The 22,812-nt window shown below is 40.4% G+C and overlaps 1 protein-coding gene across 13 annotated transcripts in view; it reads right to left on the bottom strand.

Moving 5' to 3' along the window:
• LOC105932254 (protein tyrosine phosphatase receptor type M) overlaps nt 1-22,812 on the bottom strand; it is a 263,775-nt gene that overhangs the window by 171,913 nt on the left and 69,050 nt on the right. For all 13 annotated transcript variants that reach the window (XM_036138466.1, XM_036138464.1, XM_012871320.3 and 10 more), the window contains exons 3-4: nt 6,967-7,241; nt 1,003-1,081 (exon numbers count right to left, since the gene is read on the bottom strand). In XM_036138466.1, coding sequence (XP_035994359.1) covers nt 1,003-1,081; nt 6,967-7,241 — 354 coding nt within the window. The remainder of the gene's footprint in view (nt 1-1,002; nt 1,082-6,966; nt 7,242-22,812) is intronic.

Below are 22,812 nucleotides of genomic sequence, written 5' to 3'. Positions count from 1 at the left end.
CCTGCTTTTTTCATCTCCAGATTTTTGTCAATAATCTACCAATACATTTTCCCATTCATAAGGATTTAGGAAGTATACACAGAGCCGTGCATTCCTGCTCCAAGGAGTTCAATTCTGCTCTCATCTGACCAGACTATACTCTCCTAATATTTTTAGGACCTGTCCAAATGGGGCTGCAGCAAACTCCAAACGTGCTTTAACTTCAGCAGTGGAGTCGTGTGTACGACTTTATTGTTTTGGACATTTTTTAAAATTGTTTTTCTCTGAATCCTCTGTCACACATATTACAAATTTCACCTGGAGATAGTTTAAGGGTTCCAACTTTGCTCACCGGAACGTTAAAAAGTTTAGAAATACATATGTAACCAATGGCATGAGTATGTTTGGTAACAAATAGGTTGTGAGCTTGTTGCCTGTAGCCATCACGATATTTCACTTGTAACCTTTTATTAGGCCTGCAGTTAGTATTGATAAGAAGCATTGTTACTTCCTAAACACAGGTTTCAGCTGGTTTCTCCGCCTCTCTCTTTCTTTGTGCATTCAATAGGTATACAAAGAAATATGGATTATTTAGGTTGTTACCAGCATCTAGTGGGAATTTCATGCCAAAGAAAAAAAATATTGGTCAACAAAAACATTGATGTTCTAATTACTTGTTTTCTCTGCTTTAATTTAAAGAGAGGAAGATAACATCAAAGACAAAAAGCTGCATTATATGTTCTGGGTTTGTCTTCCGGGGCTTTTTTGCACTGCTGTGCCATTTCTCAATGGATAGATTTAACACCACCTCTCCAACGTGTCATCCCATGTGAGCTTCAGCATGTCAAATCATCGACCGGAGGCTGAGGAGCCTCATAGCTGGACGATCTGTGGCATATTCCTTTTGTTTAAGCGGGAAGGCCTTGAGCAGAACTGCCGAACAGGTATTTGCAAAAGGTGTCACGAAAAGGACAACGACAGTTCTGATGATATGCTTTTATGGCGAAGGGAAAATAGACTTACTGCACTGGTGGCCCTGGACCACAACTTCTTTGATGGCCAGCAAGCCACGCTGCCCCGAGGTTATGGCTTCAAACACAATCTGAGGAGGAGAGAGGAGACTCATAACGCAGCTGATAAATCACACACTTCTTCAAAAAGACACCTGCGTGCGTGCGGGCCGGGCACAGGAGAAAGTCCAGCTCACGCGTAACTCACTCGGTTTCCTTTCACAGGGGGCTGCAGCTGGTGCCACAGCTGCAGGCCATCCACATTATTTCCACAATATGTCACCGCTGACAGGTGTTATGACATGCAAGTGTTAAATTAGGTTTGAGCCCTGGGACGATTAGCACACAGTCGGTGACAAACACAAAGTGTGGGTGAGTTTAAAGGCAAAGAAAAAAAGGTCACATTAGGGTTTACTTATCAATGACTTATCACTTGATCTCTCGTCCTTCTAGATTTCCTTTTAAGACTTAAAAGCTAATACGATAATCCTGCGCATGTCAGTTAATCCTAACCAGAAAACAACAACACTGTTTAATTTTTAGAAAGATATTCCACTCAGGATAAAGTAGAGCTGATGGGTAACAGGGGTTTTCCTTAGGTTACCACAGTGACCATCCATACTGTATGTAACCTCATCTAGAAACACGCCTTTTTAAATTAATTTATAGTGCAAAAAGCATCAAGTACGTGTGGAGGGGAATTAAAGGGACATATGGTTACATTGTAATCATATGTATGCATTCAGTTGTCCTGAATCGATACATTGTATTTCAGTTTTACTTCAAGTCTTAACCTTTTGCAGCCAAATTTCCAATGCATTTGACTCCACAAATCATCCCATCAACTCAGATCATTGTCATGTACCTGCTGAAGAAAAGTTTCCATCATTATGTTTCACCATGGGATGTTTTTTTTTTTCAAAGTTCCTTAGCAACATTAGCTTTCCACCACATAGTGACTTCCATCCATCCATCCATCCATCCATCCATCCATCCATCCATCCATCCATCCATCCATCCATCCATCCATCCATCCATTTTCTACCACGTCTATCCCTGTTGGGGTCGTGAGGGGTGCTGGTGCCTATCTCCAGCTGTCAATGGGCGAGAGGCGGGGTTCACCCTGGATAGGTCGCCAGTCTATCGCCGCCTAGTGACTTCCATACAAGCTAAAAAGTTCAATGTTGGTCTGATGTGACTGGAACAGGTTTTTCTAAATCAGAGGTCTCCAGAGTTACTCCTCGAGGGCCGGCGTCCTTGCATGTTCTGAATGCTGACCTCATTCAACACACCTGAAGGCCTCTGTAGAGCTAGGTCAGATACAGTGGATGGAAATTCAGCCATTTGAATCAGCTGTGTTGTAGCAAAGACACATCTAAAAACCTGCCAGACATCATCAGCCCTTGAGGACTGAAGGTTGCCGCTTCCCTTACACGGCTTGTGGCAAACTCACATTAGGACTTCTTACGGCTTTCTCTCGACAATGACTTTCTTCTTGTCACTCGTTCATAGAGGCCTGGAATGGGTAATTTGTGAAGGACTATAATTGTCCTGTCAACAGGTTCTCCCAGCTGAGCTGTGGATCTGTGCAACTTCTCCAGATGGGGCTCTTGGCTGCTTATATGATTAATGCTCTCCTCGCCCACTCTTAAATTTAGGTGGATGATCGTGTTTTTGAACAGCGCTCTTGGAGATGTTTAATGCTAAGAAAGACTGTTTTATAGTCTAACCTTCTTGGAGGTTCTCTCCTGCTTTCTTCCTGCAGTGTTACCTGGATCTCATTGTGCTCCTTGTCCACTAAAGTCCTCTAAAGAAATCTCTACAGCAACAGGCTGCAGTGGATTTTATTTCAGGGTATCAGAGCAAAAAGGGGCTAAATACCAATGTACATTTTCCAAAGTCTACATATGATCTTATATTTTTAGAGGCAACATTGAATTTACTTGTATTTCAATGATTTAAACATCAGAGAAATGAAACACACAAAGAGAATAACATTTTAATAAAAAGGGAAGACAGATTAAAGTCCACGTCACTGAGCTAAAGAGAACAAACCCTTCAAAGTGCTTCCCCTTCTGTTACAAAAGCTCCTGTTGCGTTTAACAGTTGCTCTCATGCACTCTCTAAAAAGAATGGCCCTCTGAAGGAATTTCTAAAATCAAAGTGCAACTGCGCAGCACATGACAGACTTTGACCCTATTTTCAGGGGCAAACTCTCCTCCAAAAACAAATGGTCCCAACCCCTGACAGGAGGGTGTGTCCCGGCAGCATGTCAGAGCTAAGTAGTCGCTGGTCTGCAGCGTGATTAAAAAGGGAAACAGCATGCCAGTCCCTTCCCAAACCCAGGGCGTGGTTCGCACGGCAATTGCGGCACACGTGCTGCGGCCGCACATGTTTTGCATGCTCCGACTCCTGAAATATCCACTCGCAAAAGTCTGTTTGACTTGCTATATTATTAGTTTCTGCCCTACGTAAGGTGTCGCACACAAAACACATGTGCCGCCGGCTCCACACCGCCACGTTTCTGAGATTTCCTTTGGTGGCTCAGGAATATGGAGGCAGAGACAGTTCCGAACATCATCTGGTAGGCAGGATGCCTTCAGATAAGACCGTCTAATTATACATTTCCTTTCTTGTCTCTTAAAATATGAAAGCAAAGTCTTGGGTGCCAATTATGGCCTCATTAAGGGCTAATTTAAAGGAAATTAAAAGGCCAACCACTCTATATATTGCCACCAGACAAATGAACTGGCCCCCGCGCTCTAATTGAAATCCTTTGTTTTTGCAACAGACATCAGTCAGCCCGCCTAATAGCTGTGATATAATTGATTCCAACATCAATGATAGCTCGGCGCATAATTGGGCCTGACCCACACTGAAAATATTCACATGGGGCAAAGCTGTTGATGTCACAGGAAAGTTCATCGTTCTCATTTGTCAGACAGATGGACAGCGGGACCGGCGTTTAGTGTCTACATCACTGCGCTGGGTATCCCTGTGGGACTCGGTTAAATACATTACAGCAGCTCTCATTAGCCCTGCTGCATGGAAATTAATACAGATGAGTGCAACTGGATTGACTGTCTTTTTTTGGGTCACACGTGAGCAATATAGGAAATTCCACTTTACATTTATTGAAAGTTTCCATGTTTGTCCGTTTTGGAAATGCATGACAATCTCAACTTGGAAGTTCGATGGATAGCTTGACAGACGAGTAATTATCAAAAATGGCACAAAGGCTGGAACGATGCCTAAAAGCCTTACTGGTAATTAAAAAATAATTTCAATGTATCAGGTGGCTTCCCTTTGACAATTTCCTAGGTTGCTATGCAATTAAAGATACCTATAATTAGTGCCATGTTGTTAATTAGTGACAATTTCAAGCATTGGTGTCCTTCTTGACAGATTGTTGCTAAGATCATTAGCACCCTCGCATTTACCCATGATGTCAATTTAGTTCTGGAACAATTACAAATGAAAGCAGGCCTTTTTACGCTTAGAGTTTGAAAGGCAGCAGAAGCTGCAAATGTTTTCACCAGCCAACGAAGCGCAGTTGCGATGCAGTGCACAGTGCTGCAGACAGTTTGTCTTGGAATGTATTAAACACCTACACCGCCTTCAAAAGTGTTCCCTCCCCTTGAACTGTTTCACACGTTGTTACAGTCGCAAACTTCAATTATTTTTGGTCAAATTGATTACTGCAATGGTGTCCTTGCATGTCTGTCTAAAAAGTGGATCAGACAGCTTCAGCTTATCCAGAACGCTGCTGCCCGCGTCCTCACTAAGACTAAGAAAGTAGAGAACGTCACCCCAGTTCTAAAGTCCTTACACTGGATCCCTGCATCTCAGAGAACAGACTTTAAATACTCCTGTTAGTCTATAAACCCCTGAATGGATTATCACCCAAATACATCACATACTTGTCAGTGTATCAACCCATCAGACCACTAAGGTCTTCTGGATTCAGCCTACTCTGCAGAACCAGAACCAAACACCGAGAAGCAGCATTTAGTTCCTATGCTTCACTTATCTGGGACAAACTTCCAGAAAACTGTGAAAGTGCTGAAAGCCTGAGTTCTTTCAAATCAAGATTAAAAATGCATTTGTTTCGAATTGCCTTTTACTGTTCTAGTTAAACTGAAACATCGTTAGGTTAAGTTTGTAGTCCAACTGTTTTTAAAATCATTAATATTTAATTTTAGGTTAAATTTTCTTATGTTTTATTTTTGCTTCAATTTCGCAACATTTTATTTCAACAGTTTTTTAACTTGCTTTTATGCTGTTTTTATTTTCCTGTGTTTTAATCACGTAAAGGACGTCACATTGGCCGTGTACTGAAATGTGCTATACAAATAAACTTGGCTTGACTTAAACATTTCCTTGAATTTTATGTGATAGACACAGTTTTAACTGGAAGATGAAGGAAGTTACAAATAGCAATTGGGAAGGGCTGGCATTTATTTTAATTCAACCCCCTTTACCTTAATAGTCAAAAACACTATCCAGTGCAACCAGTTGCATTCCAAATTAATTTAATTAGTAACCAGAGTTGATCTGTGTTTAATTAATTTTTAATATAAATCCAGCTATTCTCTAAAGCTGTTGTCTGAAAGCCTCAGAGGTTCGTTAGAGAACAACATTGGACAAACAGTATGAAGAAGCCCAAGTAACACAGCAAACAGGTCTGGGAAAAGATATGGAGAACAGTAATAGGTAAAACAAAAAACCCTCATCCAAATAGGATATCATTACTATTAACCTACATATATCTACTGAAACAAACAAGATAAGCCAGGAGAGAATTACAATAAAAAGCAGTCAAGAGAACTGTGGTAACTATGGAGGAGCAGCAGACATTCACAGCTCAGGCAAAACACAGGAATTATTAGCCATGAAGTTTCATTTATCTAGGAGTAAGGGCAAGAAAAAAAAAAACATTGCTGCTCGGGCCAGCGCAAACATGGAGAAGAAGGTGCTATGGTCAGATGACGCTAAATTCAAACTTTTCAGCCGACATGCAAGATGCTTAATTTCATGGGACTTTACACTGCACATCCTCTTGAAGCATATTGATGGCAGCATCAGGTTTGAAGGAAAGATAGCGGGAACTAAAGACAAGGCAACCTTGGAAGAAAACATGATGGAGGCTGCAAAAGATTTCAGACTAGAGATATTCCAGTAGGACAAAAACACTAAACAGGAATAATTAAGCTCTAACCAGGTTTAGCCTCAGACATCAAGCTGAATGGATGACAACAAGCAATGTTTTTTTTTTTCCACACTAGTTGTCTTGTGCCAGGCTGAAAACATACTGACCAGACTGGCTTATATACGAACACAAAAAGTGTTAGCAGGGACTGCTACAGCTACCTTCCACGTCTTTCCTTATTTCGTCCGTGTGGCTCCTATTAAACCTTCCACACTGCATCCAGCAGCGAGAATCTCAGCGGTATCCCTTGTTAACTAAGTTATCAGAGCGGCTATGATGAGCAGGCAGGAGGACTTGCTTCGCCTCCAAATGTGGACCAGGCTCTGCCAGGCCTTAATGAAATAATACACCCAAGGACCTGCTCCTTTTGGGAGGTGAAGGGGTCTCTCTGCATCAATTAACATTTGGTGGACTTGTGGAACAAGCTCGACGAAGACTAATAGCCAGGCAAGTGTGAAATCACCTTGCCCCAGCCAGCAGTCATGTGCACTGGTAAGTGAAAATGAGTTTTCAAAATTGGAAAAAAAAGGGAAGTGACTCGGATTGAAGGGAAAGAGAACAGATTGCCATGGATACGGAGGCAGCTGCAGAAATCAATAATCCAAGGTGCCTTGAATGGGCTTTTGTGCAATTGTTTAGACCTTCTCAAATAATAATTCTGTCTGGTTCCACATTGTGAAAGGGCTTGAATGACTTCAGATAAACTATATAGGATGTCTACCGCTTCTTTAGAGACTCTACGCCAAAGATAGCTTCATGCGTTCCCACCTGGTAGAAGTTGGGCCAGTAGGTGCTGATGGCCAGCTCTACCTGTCCCCAGGAGCGAGAGGCTGGTCCTGATACGTTCCAGACAGGCATCCCCAGGGGACTGTTGTTTTCTTTGATATAGACATTCAGGTGGCCTGGGTGGCTGTTGTCTCTTCCTCCTATGTAGTAATGGAAAATTACACAGTGTGTGTCGTTCTCCTTCAGCTGGGGTGTCAGCAGCAAAGCCTTCTGTCCTGCGAAGCGCCCGGATGTGTTCACCATCATGAATGCAGACCCTGTTACAGGAAAAGAAATGTTTAGAAATGATACAGTTAGGAAAAAAAAAGATTTCCAAATTAAAGCCTATGAACTGGCTAAGAACAGGGCTGTAGATTTAAAAGAAAAGTAATCATCTAACACAATCACAAAAAATGATCGACAACAAACTTGCACAATATGGGATATTCTCATCTCAGGATCAAAAATTGCAATAATGACAATCGAGGACAGTTTGGAAGAGATATTTGGTGGGTTATTATATTTCAAGAATCATACATTTGCACATTGCATGACGATATTACATTTGGTAAGTTGGACGGAGTTTTCTCCAGCCTTGATGTCCACACATGATGCAGATTTTAATGTCCAAATGTCATGCTTCCTGCCTTTTTCAGTTGTTTTTTTTTTTTTTTTTTTTTTGGGCGGGCTGTGCTCCAAATTCTGCTCTCCTCAGCTAATTAGTGGAGCAGCTTCACCTGCATTGCCACTGATTACCTGGACGTTTTTTCCACCTGTGTCTCCATTTAGTCATACCTGCCTCTCGCAGCCACTCAGCGCCACATTGGCTCCTTGTCATGTGTGAGTTTGCGATCCAGTGTTCATTTTCACATCACCTGTTCTGACCTATGTTCTTGTTTTGGGTTCCCTGTGTGCTTTGCCCTCGTTGGATAAGCACTTTGAATTTAAATTTGCCTTGCCTTGCCTTGCCTTCATCGTTCTTGTGACCTCTCTTACCTAGGACTGATTTCCCAACCAATGTTTTGTTTCTGCCCTGTGGATCTGTTTACCCTTCCTACTCCATGTATGACTTATGCCAGTCTCACAGATTTTGCCTCTAGCCTATTCTGCTTATACTGGAATCTTTCCTTTCATCAGCTATCTTTTGTTTGTTTTATTTACAATAAACCTTTCGAGCGCAACACCGTGTCTTGTCCATTTATCAGGTTCCTTGTCTTGTGCATACCACCAAAATTCTACTTCGTTAATAAGGAAAAAACGAGGAAAAAACCCCAGTTATGGCTTATTTGTTAAATATTTTAGAGTAAGAGAACCTAAGATCAGAAATAATTCACAATTTGCCTTTTTTATTTGTTTTCAAAGACAAGGTGATAGCAAATACGGATGATTACACAGCCCCTGCAACCGCACCATCTGGAAATCCGTCTCAGTCACAGCACATTCGTTTAACAAATCCTAATGGGGATATTTTGAAGAAATGTCGCTTTTTGCCTACGGAAAAAAGGGTGGAGTGAGAACTTTTGCCATCATAATTTATACAGGAACCAAAGCTAAGGTCTGTGGAAGTAAACACAGATAAGGAGGCCAATTACTCCCCACACACCAACGTTTCTCACTTAAAATGTATTTTTATCCAAGGATTATGAAACACCCGAGGTTTCACACAACCCAAAGCTAAAGGAACAGGACACAAACACAAGTTTATGCCAGGGCTATGACAAATAACTTGAACAAGGCAGAAACAGCCAGACACTGAGGCATCAGCAGTTTTTGAACATCAAGCTTAATCAGTCAAGATTTTTTAGAACTTTATGGACAGTAATTACTGGTTTTCTTTCACCAATAATTAGCTGTAGCAGCGTTGTTGTTTTGTTTCTCTGTGTCTAAGCTGAATCAGTGAGAGTATTTGAATACAGACGCTTTATTTTATTGCTTATTATTGAGTATTTTATTGCTTACATATTTATATACACAGATGTATATAAGTCGCCGTGAATGTACATAAGACATCCTATGCCTTATTTCTATTTTTGTATTTTTATTCTTATTTTTCTTATTTACTTTTTTTTATCCAATGTATATATGAAGACACACTGTATATAACTGATGCACCTTTTCCTACTTTGGCACCCTCTTCTGAATATTGATTACTGAGCTGATGTGTCAAGTGAATTTCTTCAATGTGAGATCAATAAAGCCTATCTTATCTTATCTTATCTTATCTTATCTTATCTTATCTTATCTTATTCTTTCTTATCTTATCTCCCTCCACCCACATCTGTGTAGCATCAGCTTAAAATGATTTTCTAAGGCCTGACGAAATGTGATAAAATTAATTGTAGACAGACTTATAGAGTTAGAGTTGTGTGACATTGTCCTTGGAATAAGAAAAAAACAATAAAAACTATTATGAACGCCCCTTAATTGCAAATAATAGTCATTGCAATATTCAGTGATAATAACAGGATAAGATGTTTCCTCATCATAATGCAGCTCTGAAACTGACCAAATAAAAAGGCAGCACAAATCCTACAAACCTATTCTAAGAATGAAAAATGGCTGCTGGAGGAGCTTTCCTATAAGCAGTCACAAATCCAGCTTGTGACCTTTGATGAGAAAATGCTATTACCTAGGCTGATCTTCATTACCATTCATCAAAATACAAAGACATACACTACAGCTGAGAGGCTAATCCTGGAAAATAGTGGATTTTGAAAAGTGCATTTCCCTTCAATGACAGAGCAGAGGCAAAAAAGATGAAAAATCAATAAGCTAAAATCTATTTGCCAAGAAAAGCCCCATTTAGATTTTATCACTTAGGTTCAATATTAAAGGTTAATCTAATTCTTTACCCTCTCCCCAATAAAACACAAGCGAGAATTATTACACTGGCCAACTTTCAAGGAGATGCATAACACATTCTATTTGTCATAATCTTGTTTAGCTTGGATTTGTATTAAGATGGCAAAAAAAAAAAAAAAATCACGACACCATTTGAAACGCAGCCATAGGAGACTCATTATATGTTGGATGCATTTTTGGCAGAATGCTACAGATTGGAGGGCAAAGAGAGGTGAGGCAAACAACCTGGAGCAGGACGCTCACACTGCCGTATGCAAGGCAGAGCCAAATCTCTCGTTACAGTAAACACGTGGCGCCTCGCTGAGATTTCTGCCTTAAAAACGGGGCGAATAACGTCAACTGAAGCAGCAGGCTTGGTCGCCTGAGTGTGTCAACGAAGCAGCATCTCACAGAACCCTATTTGTTCCATCAATGACTCGAGCTTGCCCGCTCGTCTTGTTGTGCGGCTCTCGTAACGCTCACCAATTCCATCTGTCTGGAGCTCCGGATAATGAGTAGGGGGGGGGGGATTCTGTCATGTTTACACAATGAAACAAGAGGAGAGGCATCAGAGGAAGAGCGGCAACAGTGAGCCGGGATGTCACAGAGTTGGCCTAATCTGCTTTTGTTTGGAACGTACAGACAGTTGTCATTTTAAATGATCCTTTAAGGTTTTGGAGTAATTGGTAAGGCTGGGGGATGTCTTGTGAAGGGCAGCGATGAAAACCTGCATGTGCCTTGATTCACATTCGGATCACATGCATTTTCTTGGCTATTTATATAATACAGAATATGTCAGACATTTGGCACTGGAATGTGTGCTATACACAGTGGCACAGTTGTTAGCACTGTTGCCTGTGTGTCATAATAAACCCCGTGATGGTCCGGCATCCTGTACAGAAATATTATACTGCTTGCATAGGAAGGAAGGTGCTAGATGTGAAAAAGAAATCAACTAAAATGTGACAATTTGCTGCAAGAAAGTTTGGTCAATGAAGGTCAAGTAATCTTTAATGTGATAGGAAGACAAGAGACGCTACTCGTGCGTGGTTCTGATGTTCTCTGCCCTGTCACACCTGGGAGGCTCTTACTAAAGTCTGTCTCCAAGGTGTGAGAGTTTAGCAGTGATTTTCCCTGGTGACTTCCTGAGATACGCCATGATCGGTGCCTGTCTGCTCCCTGTTCAGTCACGCCCACCTCATCCTCTGGAGTCAGTGATACTCGTCTATGAGCTGCTCTATTTAAGCAATCTTCAGCCTTCAGTTCTCTGCCAGATTATCGAAAGCTTGTGCTAGTAGATTTCCAGTGGTATTCCTTGCGCATGATAGCTCTCCTCATTTTAATCATGTTTGGGTGTCCTGAATTCGCCTGCCTTGCCTTACCCTGTCTAGGAAAACAAAATTTTTTTCTCTGCCACAACCTCTGAGTTCTGCCCAGTGTTTAGATAAGGAAACCGGTTTGGCCCCTGCTATTCCCTGGTTCCTATATGGAGAAATGAGAGATACTACACAGCTTGTTGTATAGAAATGTAAGTTATGGTGCATAAGAAGGGTGCTTTAGAGTTCTCTTTACTCGTCATTGCGATCTGATTATGTCTTTTATGGTTGCTCCAAACTAAATAGAGACGGATACATGAAACACAACTAAGCAACTGTTTGGTTTGAATTTAGAAGCCTCTGACACAGCTCGATCTTGTCTAGTCAGAAAACAGATCATTTGCTACTTTTTTTTTAAATTTGCAATGATGTTAGACTCACATTTCAGCTCCTGAGAAATATGCCCAGAAACGTGAATGCGTTGGTTTTTAAACAACATCGGGGAGTAAGGTGTTGATGGATGTCTTCTGAAGCTTCAGTATGTTCATCCCTCAGGTTTGAACGAGTTTGAAAGCTGGATAAATAACAATTCAGATAATGATGCAGAAGCTCAGTGGAAAGAGTAAACATCCTTGGGGAGCACCAGTGCTGGTTGATTATATGTGAGAAGTTGTTTTCCCGCAATATCACTTTATATTTTTTTCTGATGAAAAAAAAACAACAACAACTCCATAAAATATTACAAGAAGTTGATAATAGAAAAAAAAAAACTTCAGTAGTTTTATGAAGTAATGTTTTTTTTATCTGAGTATTTAAAGTTAATATTTTGTGTCTATTTCTCACTGACGATGAGCTATCTAGGATTCTGACATATCTATGTTGTGCCAAGAGTTCGTCACAGCAGGATCACTTTGTTATGATTAATTACCATGGACAGCTGTTCTCCCACAGTGTTTTTAATTTCACTTTTCTCTGATTCACACGTTGAGGTTAATTATTTCTGAGGGAAGCATGAAGCTATAGCGAAAATACGAAGAAATGGAGCAAATGTGTCAACACGTGATTAAAGTTTAATCAGGTAGTGCTATATGAGGACTCGATGTCTCTTTAATGATATCCAGTCATCTGCAAAAGCAGTCAGATCCTTTTTGTTTTCCCTTTTTGATTTCCCTTTGCAGCATAAGAAACCCCTGGTATGATGCGAACCAGCACTAAAAATCACTTGATGAATTGTTGCAGTGAAAAATGAGAGCTCCACTGCTGCTCTTAAAGATTAAAATGTTCTTTGTTTAGTTTGGAATTAAGATGCAAACATCAGACCCCTTAAGCCTCATTTGTACTTGCTTTCTGCTATATTCAGTCCATCCATTGCGTTCTGCTCGTCATAGATCCACTGCTCAGTTTTCTTTGATTGGTAGAAAAAAATCCAGTTCCTTTGTCATGCTTTGGGTCTCACCAAGGTCTCTTTCCAGTGGGACGTGCCTGGAAAACATTGAAAATGAGGGACCCTGAAAGCATTCTATCAGAGACCCGAAGAACCTCAACTGAATCGTTTTGATTCGGGGCAGTCACAAACTTCGAGGATCTTACTCTCATCCCGGCTGCCTCATGGTCAGCCACAAGCCTCTTAAGTCATGGATTGAAAAACATGATCTACGAAAAGCAAATTTGAGACCCTGGAGTTCTAAAACAGGATACGCTTGCTCCAAGAGATCTTGGGACCAGGGGCGGCCATGTCAGAGTCCAGCCACCAAATGAAACAAACTCACCATTGTGACTATAAATCAAGAGTCTTTATTGTCACTAGGTGTTACCGTAAAGACATTTTTTGAGACATAAAATAACACGCAGACACAACAAGACATAATGTTTCCTACACTTTCTTAATATATACATGAAGTCTGTTAATTGCACTGACTAACACACTTGGTGAGAAGTTCAAAGCCTGCAGATAGTCTTTAGGTCTGATAAGACCCGTACCCAGTCCAAAAAGTCAAATTTCAGTCCCTTTGCGAACGATACGGATTACTGTGTTGTTGCATGAATTAATCTCTCAACGCTCCCTAAATAATACACTCATGCTTGCAGCAAATTCTGTGCGGTAATCTTAAGCCTTCATTTACAGAGCTGTGCAATCAGACATTCCCTGAGAAATTAGAGTGTGCATATAGGCATTACCAGTAGTGTGATTGCAACATGTAACAGACCACAAACTTCTCGGCCAGGGTCGACGGCCATTAAAGCTTTTGGAAAGAAGCTGCTTTTGAGTCTTTTAGTTCTTGAGTTATTGTTTCTGAAGCGTTGACCAGATGGAAATGGGTTAAACTCGTGTATTGCCCAGGTGAGTGAAATCTGTGGCAATATGTCTTGCCCTTTTCTGGACTCGTGCAGCATAAACTGTGTCCAGATCTTGTAGACGGCATCCAACAATCCCCTACACCATGGCAAATCCTTCATCCCCTGCACTGTGCAGCTCCCACACCATCCAGTTATGCTGATACACTGAATGCTTTCTATGGTAGCTCTATAAAGGTTTTTTTTAACAGTTTAGTGGAAAGTCCGGTCCATTTTCAGTTTCCTGGGGAAGAAGAGCTGTTGTTGGGCCTTGTTCACCAGGTGGGAGGTGTTCACAGTCCAGGACAGGTCAGAGAAGATGTGATTGCACAGGAACTATGCTGTCAACACGCTTTACAACCGACACAAAAGCGACACAAAGGTCAAGACCTTTTAAATGTTCCCAGAACACATTTTAAAACTGTAACTTTCTCCCTCTAGCTTTGAGAGCTTTGGATTCTGAGGGAACCTTTAGAAAACATGTTACGACAATACTTTTTAGACAAGCTTTTAACTAGCCACTATAGTTTTATATTTTAAGTGTTATTTGTTTTATTTTATCCTATATTTTTGTTTCTATCTCTCTTGTCTGTGAAAGGTGCTATATAAATAAAGCTTACTTATGGTTACATAATGACAATAAAGATTCTCGATTCCTCTTGATTCTTCATCAAAATAATATTATACCTTTGAACTTAGGCATGCCAAGACGATTTCTTTTTTTTCCCCCCAGCAGGCAACCTAGTAGTGTGGCTGTACACCCCAGTCAAACACATTTTCCTGACTTGGTCCAGTGGAAACAAACAAAAATGGGGAAAATGTATGTATCTGTTTCACTGTTGTCTTCCCCAGAAGAAAAGAGTACTTGAAGCAACAGTGAAACCCTGCATCATACTTCCACTGCCACTGTATAACACCACTGAAGATCAGAGTTACATTTATTGTCATTCAGCTCCTATTCTCTCCAAGCCTAATGACCACATAGTCGGCAGGACCTGCTGCACCATGACAAGCTAATTAACCAGTGAGACTAAGAGCAAATTATAATGACACTGTGTTAGTGCAGTGCTAATGTGCTAGTGATGCACAAGGGGTGTTTTCTCTCCTCCCTCCCCCCCTACCCCTCTTTCTCTGACTCTTCCGCCTTGAACAATGACGGAGTTCGAGACCAATTAAAAATAGAGAGCTCTCCGAGCCCGTCTCCACTGCTCCTTAAAGGCCATGGCTCGGCTATTGTCTAAGGTATTCAGAGGAACAGATTTATTATTATTCCAATGTAGGCCACCTTCACCTTCCATTACAATGATGGCTGAATATGGAGAGCACAGAAACCAGTGTGAAAAATGAATGAGCAGAAGATGAAGCGTCCCCAATGCTGATGCTACCTACATTTGCTGTGGCTGTTCTTTGGGAAATGAAGGCCACGCTGCTAAAATAGAAACGTGGGACTTTCATTATGCTGCAATATTTCGGACATTAACTGTATCTAAAGCAGAATAACCATCATTGTGAACTTTTGACTACACTCCAACATTGATTCAGTAAACATTTTACTGCTAGAGGAAATAAGCGTAAAGGTTCGACATAAATATAGCAATTTTCTTGGAGGTCTAACATTATGATTTGTTTTCAAAAAAGTGTTAGTTTTCCTTTTTTACATTTACACCAACCTTTAGCACAGCTGCTTCACTGAATTTGTAAAGAACCTTCTCTGAAAGGCTCATTACGAGATTGCAGTTTTTGAAAGATAGAAATAAGGAAGCCTGCAATCTAACAAGCAAGGTCTAGCAAAAATGAAATTAGAACCCACAAGGTTCTGTTAGATTTTAGGAGAAACAAAATAATGGGCTTGGCTGTTTAATGGTATGGTGAGCCGTAGAGACAGAACGTGGACTCTGAAGAAAGGCTTCCATCAGGTTAATCCCGCGCCCTGACAGCTTATTCAACTGGCAGAGCAGTTGAGTTGGCCGCAGCTTGTGTCTGTCCATATGGGAGAGAAAAGTTCCTGCTGGTGAGAAAATAAGCTGATGAGGATGGGTAATTCCCAAAGAAATAGCTTAAACTGTGTAATTCTACTGCACCATGTAATGACCACAATCTATTAATGACTGATTCAAGTAGAATAGCTGAAGTGTTTAAGTCTGCAGTCTGAAGCCTAATGCCGGGCGTGGGTCTGTTTAACGGTTGTTGAAAGCATGCGGTGGTTCAGAAGCAATAAGCAAAGAATTAGGAAGCAAAACAAATGTTGGAAGAAACCCAAAGTACCCTCTTGTTAGAGAAATGTTCCCTTCAACAAACAAAAGGGTTTATTTAGGGACAGCTTATTTAAATTCAACACAGTCCATTAAGCAGATGTTTTATGCAAGGGGATTTCAGTTGAGGGGGCTGCACAGTGGGTTCAAATCCTTTCTGCATGGAGTTTGCAGGTTCTCCTTGAGCATGCATGAATTCTCTCTGGGTACCCCGGCTTCCTCCCACAGTCCAAAAACATGACTGTTAGATTAATTGATCTCTGTAAATCGCCCTTAGGTGTGAGTGTTTGCATGCATGGATGTTTGTCATGAGTGTCTCTGTGTTGCCCTGTGATGGACTGGCAACCTGTCCAGGAAACACTCCGTCTCTCATCCAGTGACTGCTGTTGATAGGCAACAGCCCACCCACGACCCTGCACCGATGAGTGGGAATAAATCATGGATGGATAGATGGATGGATGGATGAATTCCTGTTCTACCCAGTGTATTAATCAAAATCAGACCCATTAGTAGCATTATTTCACAACAATCTATCTTAAACTACTAACTATCTTGAGGTACTACTCCAATTCTTACCTAGAAATAATAAATAAAACCAATACACCCCAATCATACAGACAGATTCCAAATTAATAACATTCCAATTTATTCCCTCATCATCCCTGGAGGATAATATATCAAAACATCAGAAATATCTCAAGAACACAGTTAGTGGTCTTAATGTGTATTTTCCCTTAATTAATAGTGTTGCTGTAATTTGAAACGTTATGAATGACGTTTGAATACAAAGTGGTGATAAAAACTACACTGTGTTTCACTAAATCTTATGAATGAATATCTATATCAGGTTCTAAAATTATCTCCGATCAATTAAATTTTTCATGTGAAGTGTACAAACACTCAAAACAGTCTACCCTGAAAAAAAAAAAAACTGAATTGTAGGGTTGCAGCCCCATGCCACCCTACAATGGCAAATATGAAAAGATGCTGGCTGGCTGGATGGATGGATGGAAGGAAGGAAGTAAGGAAGGAAGGAAATGGATTTACTGTGCCTGGGATGATTGTTGTGTTTTATCACCCATTTAGGATCAAGCTTCATCTGTCAGAACTCATATTGTGGTCAAATTAATGACTGCAAGGTGCCCAGACCCTGTGGTTGCAGAACAAGACCAGATCATCGCCCCCCCACCACTGTGCTCAGCAGGTTTGTTGAAGTGTTTGACCTAAAAATCTGTTTTTGGTTTTCTTGAAACATAGTGCTGTATGGTAAAACAGCCCTTCTCTGGTTTTGCAGGTCATTCAGATGACACTCTACAAGCCTTAGTCTTGCTGCCCTATTAGGAGGAGGCTTTCAACAAACATGTTGTTTCTACAAAAACGCATCGAAGAAAACCCTATAGCACAAGTTACACCAGCATTTAATTTCTCTTTGGGGTTTAATTTCTCTTTCGGATTAACTTCAAAAGCAGGAAATAATCAATTTCTGCGCAGTATTCAAAAAAAGGTTTAGTGACAGAGAGGGAGGTTCTAATTTAAGATCACAGTGATATTTAAAAAACAACAATGTGTCCAAGAAAACAAAAACTAAAAACAGTTTTTGTAAATCGGTTATTGGGGCTGATCTATGTATATATGTACAAAAAGAACTGACTAGAAAATATTTTGTGGTATGGGTATCTTAAAGAGCTTATATTGTTATTCTTAATGTTAATAATGTGTAAATGGTTGTGCAGTGACTGATGGGGATGAAGAGTCCAAGTTTTGATTAGTGTGGGAATACTTTAAGGGTTTAAACGGTGTGGAGACACTTGAATGACTGATTTCCTGTCCCTCTCATATAGGTTTTGTTTCATCTTTTGCCTAATCCTTTTTAAACAGTTTATGTAAAGTGGCGTTTCTATGTCTAGATTTTTTTAATTTAGTTGTTAGTTTGAAATAAATAAATAAAAGTTGGGACATTAATTAAGGCTTGTAGTGTCCCTGCGGCTCTGTCCATTGCACGGTATGACCTTGGGGAGACATCTCCAACCAACAAATAAACAGATATGAGTCTGAAAATCATCACCTGTAATGCAGCATTCCATAGATTGCGTATGCAAACTTCAGAGAGGGAATAAAATTTTTTATTTTTTTTTGTATCAAGGCCTGGTGTACTTCTGCATTTTAAGCTCGTTTGTCAGCTGATTTAGTGTCACAACAAACACAGTTTCAGGTTTTTCTTTCTCCATGTACCTGTTGAAACTCGATCACCTCCTGAGAATAAACAAAAGCCAAGAACCTTGGTTCAGACATCCTGACATGACAAACGTAAGTAAGACCAAGATTTCTTTTTTTACTTTACTGTTAAAAAAAAACAGAATATCTGATCAAATTTTAATACTAATTTAATATGCTGGCTGTAGATGGGCTGAATTTTATTTAATCGAAAGTTAATTTACTGGATTTTCTTTGTATGTGGTTACTTTTTGAGCATTTTTGGCCACTTGTTTTTTCTCTTATCTTCGGGATGAGAAAAAAAAAACGATAAGAAAAGTAAAAACCCAGATTGTTGTTGCTTTTTTAAGCACTGAGATATAAAAATTAAGATGTGCAACAGAGTTTACTGGTTTCTGCTTCCTATAATTTTATTTGATCTTAAAATGACTTCTCCGATCAAAAAACAGTGTTTTTCCAGACTTGAGCTACATGTTGTCAGCAGACGGTCAGATAAAGTCATACCTGCACTTGTAATGATTTCCTCTGAAACAAATAACTGTATTGGATGCGGAGTTCTCCATGGGAGTCGTTTGTTACCAGCACTGCAAACAGCAGGTGTGCACAAACACGAGGAAGACATTATTAATGATTTTATGTATTATTCCTTGACACAAAGCTGGTGTGAAAAGAAAGATAATAAAGCCTGAAATAGTCTGGGTCTCACAAATAACCTCCTGTCTAATCCCAATCATCAAAGTCTACAGTTTGAAGGTATCTGGATTAATTATGAGTTGAGTGATGGTCTGAGCTGAGGATATAATTTGCAATAATGACTGGTGCTCATTATTTCTCCTCCATTCAGGTCCTGAACTCTGTGAAAATCATTATGTGGGGGGGGGGGGATCAGAATGAAGGGGCGCTCTTTAAACCCAAACCCTCCAGGTCTCATTTGCTAATAAAATTCACAGAGGTCACTGCCGCCGAAAAGCACGGCTGCCGCTTTGGAAATGTCAATGAAGACGGGGCTATTCTCACTGTCTGCCACCAATCAAAAATGCTCTCGCTGTGAGGGTTAGGCTGTTAATGTGGGCAGCCGTGGACCATCTCTCGATTTTCCCCCGAAACATTCCCCGTATCCTCTGCAACATGAAAGGGGGCCCCGATAAAAATAACAACGGATAAGTTTTGAGGAGCCTGGCAGGTTTTCTTTTGCGCGGAGTCAAACAGATTCACCCAGAACCATCCATCATGCGGAACACGTTTAAGCCCCGTCACTTTAGTCAGGTGGAGCAACTAACCCTTATTATGTTCTCTGACAGCATCCTTTGTTGTCGTATGCCAATCAACTGCAATCCCAAATGGCTTAATATGTCATCTTAATATGCAGTATGCTCGACTGGCGTTTCACGGAAATAAATGGGTCAGATAATAGGCCATTCGCATGACATAAAGCCATTAAAAAAAAACAGAGTCTACAGGTGAGTCACCCAATTGTTCATACCATGGACACTTAGGATAAAGAAAAGATAAAATATGCTAATCTGTCCTCCATTCTAGAAGCGCAAGTGCAAATTTAATCCTGTTTATCATAATGGGTAACCTGTTTGCTCGGGCCAAAGGACATATTTTAACCCCCGCAAACAGGCGGCGCTAAAAAATGGCACTCTTTCTTTCACCAGGAATGATTGCACAAATTGATTAGATTTTATAATTTGCTGTTCTGTTTTGTCCCCTAATCATTTAATGGGGTTCTGTCCTTAACCTATAAACAGTGCACACAACACAAGGGGGTAATTTCCACATGTAGCATGGAATGGCTCGATACAATTCGCTTTTTTTTCCCCCCCATAAAATTGTGACAGTGCCACATGTTTTGCTGGCGTGATTTAAATTCTGATTAAATCTCTGGTGTCTTTCCATCCCGCGTTGTGTCCTCTTACATTTTAATGAGCTGACCCTCTTGCTGTTCATGTGAACAACCCATTGAGCACCATAAAAAGTACTTGAATTCCAGGTAAGGCAGCCAGGTATTTTTCATTAACTAATATCCGAGTTGGTCAGAAGGTTTAGGACATGAAAATGTCTGACACCCATGGTGAAGATATTGCAAATGTTTTAAAATAAAGCTAGCTTTTATTACAGCTGCATAATCTCACAAAGAAAACTTTAATTCTTCATTTTAATATATTTATCCACTCGGGGGGTGAGAGGGGGACACATGCTAAGAAATTATTGTTTTTAACAAAATCACTGGTTGCACAATTATATGAAGCTGAGTTCTTGCAGCTTGACATCCTATTCTTATCTATGTTTGACATTTTTATTTTTAAGTTAAAAGAGGGAAGTCAGGTTTGAGTTGCCCTGTCGCGCTGGCCGAGTCGGCTGATAAACAAGCCTCCATCAGTCTTAAATCATTGGTCTGATTGCACTTTGGGTGCTTGGTAGAGAAAAAAAAATGGGCACAAAGTGCCAGACAAGACTGGATTGATTTGTAAGCTCTGTGAGAATACAGCATCTGGCTCACCGTTAGCCTCTAAAGCTGTAGCTTCCCTAAACTGAGGGGCTATTTCACAGAGTCTGGACCGTCAGAGTCTAAAATACTACACAGTGATCAAATATGAACTGTTTGATTCTTCAGTGAGCAGAAGTTCTTTAAAATGCTGTACGTGTCGGTGAAAACACAAGAGGGGAGCATTTTCAATGCTTTTTTTTTGGCGTTAGGATAAACTTGGAAATAAACTGACATGAAAACTGCAATATATGGAAAAGTTAAACCTTGATTCAATTATCCTAAACTGGTCAGTGGTTATTTTTGAGATTTGTGCAGACTCAATTATCCTAAACAAAACAATCAAGAGTTTCTGTTTTTCAGAGCACATTGCTACACTCTCGCCAAGTTTTGGTGTGTTTTAGTGAGCTCAGCATGGGGCATGGTCTCGTCTGATTAGCTGGATGCATTGCTACACCTCTAGTTGTGGATTATTGTTCTGCCTGAAGACCTAATGACGACAAATTTTCCGTTAAGTGGTATAGTTCCCCAGATTTGATCTAATATATACTGGTATTTTAAACAGTGTGTAATGCCACAACAGCAAGGTTCCCAGAAGATTCCCAGAAGACAAGACCCAAAGCGTTACATTATATATCAAGCCGAGCACTATGACGAAAGATATAATGCTCCTCTTGTGAAAGTAAAATCTGTTGGGCTCTGTTTGGACATTAAGACAGCAATTCTTAATGCTACACTGCCAGAAAGGGCACGTTAACAAAAACAGTGAAAAGACATCTCTAGCTGTGTTTGTTTGACAACCACTTTCACTCAAAGATGGGAACTGTGGTTATGTAGTGAAAGCATTTTTCTTAAATGTTTTCTCTCTTCCTTTTAGGCTACTGTTTTTTTATTTTGATTTAAGAAAAAAAACAACAACAATGTGTATATAAATCCTCTCGCATGTCGTGTGTCTCCGCATATCTATTCATATCTAACTAAACATGTTCATCAATTTCATCCAGTCTAGCCGTCAGTGGCTACCAAAAACTAGAAGGTCCTCAAAATCCAGCTAAAAGTAATAAAAAAAAAAGACTATAGAGATTGTTAAGAGTACCTAAAATTGTGTTTATGGTTTGGTTATGAACAATTATTTCCGACATTTTTTTTTACCCTCAAATTAAAGGTTGAATAAAATTTTTTAGTTGTGTAAATATGCTACTTTAGGGCTTCCTGCACAACTTTACCAGGGGCACCAATGTGGTCTTTATTGTTTTTAAAAGTGAACCGTGTTTATGTCATGAGGGCATTATTAGGAAAGAACAAGAAGAAAAGATCACTGTTACCCAATGAAGAACCTCATTCTACCAATCCTTTATTATTGTCAAGGTGTCACTATCGACCAAGGACACTCTACCAAAACAAAGACCCTGCGCAAACTGTGCGACAAAAACATTCAATTCCTCTCCAGCAACATATTTATAGCAGACATTAAGAATAACACAATAAGTCATTTAGCCGGGGCCGCATCGGCTATTGTGCCTTGCAGAATACAAAAAAACACTAATTAATCTCAGTTAGAGGACCTTCTTTCTCCTTCTCTTGCTATTATTCCCCCCGAATGGGTCTCAGGGGAGTTGCAGGGCGCAGCAGCCCACTGCTGGCAGCATATCCCTGCTTCGATCAGAGAGGAGGCAGCCTCTGCACCAGCTGTGGCGCTCTGAAAGCAGATACTTTTCTCATTGCATCTGCAAAACGTTACCCAAAAAAAAAACATTTTACAGCAGCCACTTAGTGTACTTTACTCACAACGTAAAACCAATTAGCAAAAAACAGTATCTAATTCCCCAACTTTCCAAAATTCAGAGAGAGCGCCTGATGATTTAAGGCCAGGGCGCAGCAGACAGTGGCGGTCCTGTCAGGGGTTTCTCCATTTGGTCTCACGGAGGAACACACTGGGGAGCGCCCAGGCAGACACGCGGAGCCTCAGAACTGGGCTGAACCATCCTAAGCAGGAGCCAAAGCATGCAATCAGCACCGCGTAGAGGGATAAACAAGGCAACCCTGCGTCCAGACGTAGCAATTAGGCAGTGAGCGCTTCGTCATAAACAACCAGGAATTTCGGCCGCTGTTTGTGTCACTCTCGTGTAACCAAGAAGGCTTGATTTTTGTTTTTTTCCATTCTGGATTTCATTTCACTTTTCAGTTTTTTTTTTTTTGTTTTGTTTCCATAATAGGACACATTTGGGCCAGTTCGGTTTTGGATTTGGAGATTTTGCAGAATGCGGATCAGTCCACAGAAAACATAAAACGCAGATGTTTGCCACATCGTGTGATGGGTTTCTGCACATTTACCACTTTGATCACATTTACACACAGTGGCATGTAGTAACTGCATATATCTAGTGAGGTAAAAGATTCA

This window comes from Fundulus heteroclitus, chromosome 6, assembly GCF_011125445.2.
Source record: "Fundulus heteroclitus isolate FHET01 chromosome 6, MU-UCD_Fhet_4.1, whole genome shotgun sequence".
Classification (NCBI taxonomy): domain Eukaryota; kingdom Metazoa; phylum Chordata; class Actinopteri; order Cyprinodontiformes; family Fundulidae; genus Fundulus; species Fundulus heteroclitus.
The sequence above is the reverse complement of the archived record's forward strand: the minus strand, read 5'-3'. Positions and strand labels throughout refer to the sequence as shown.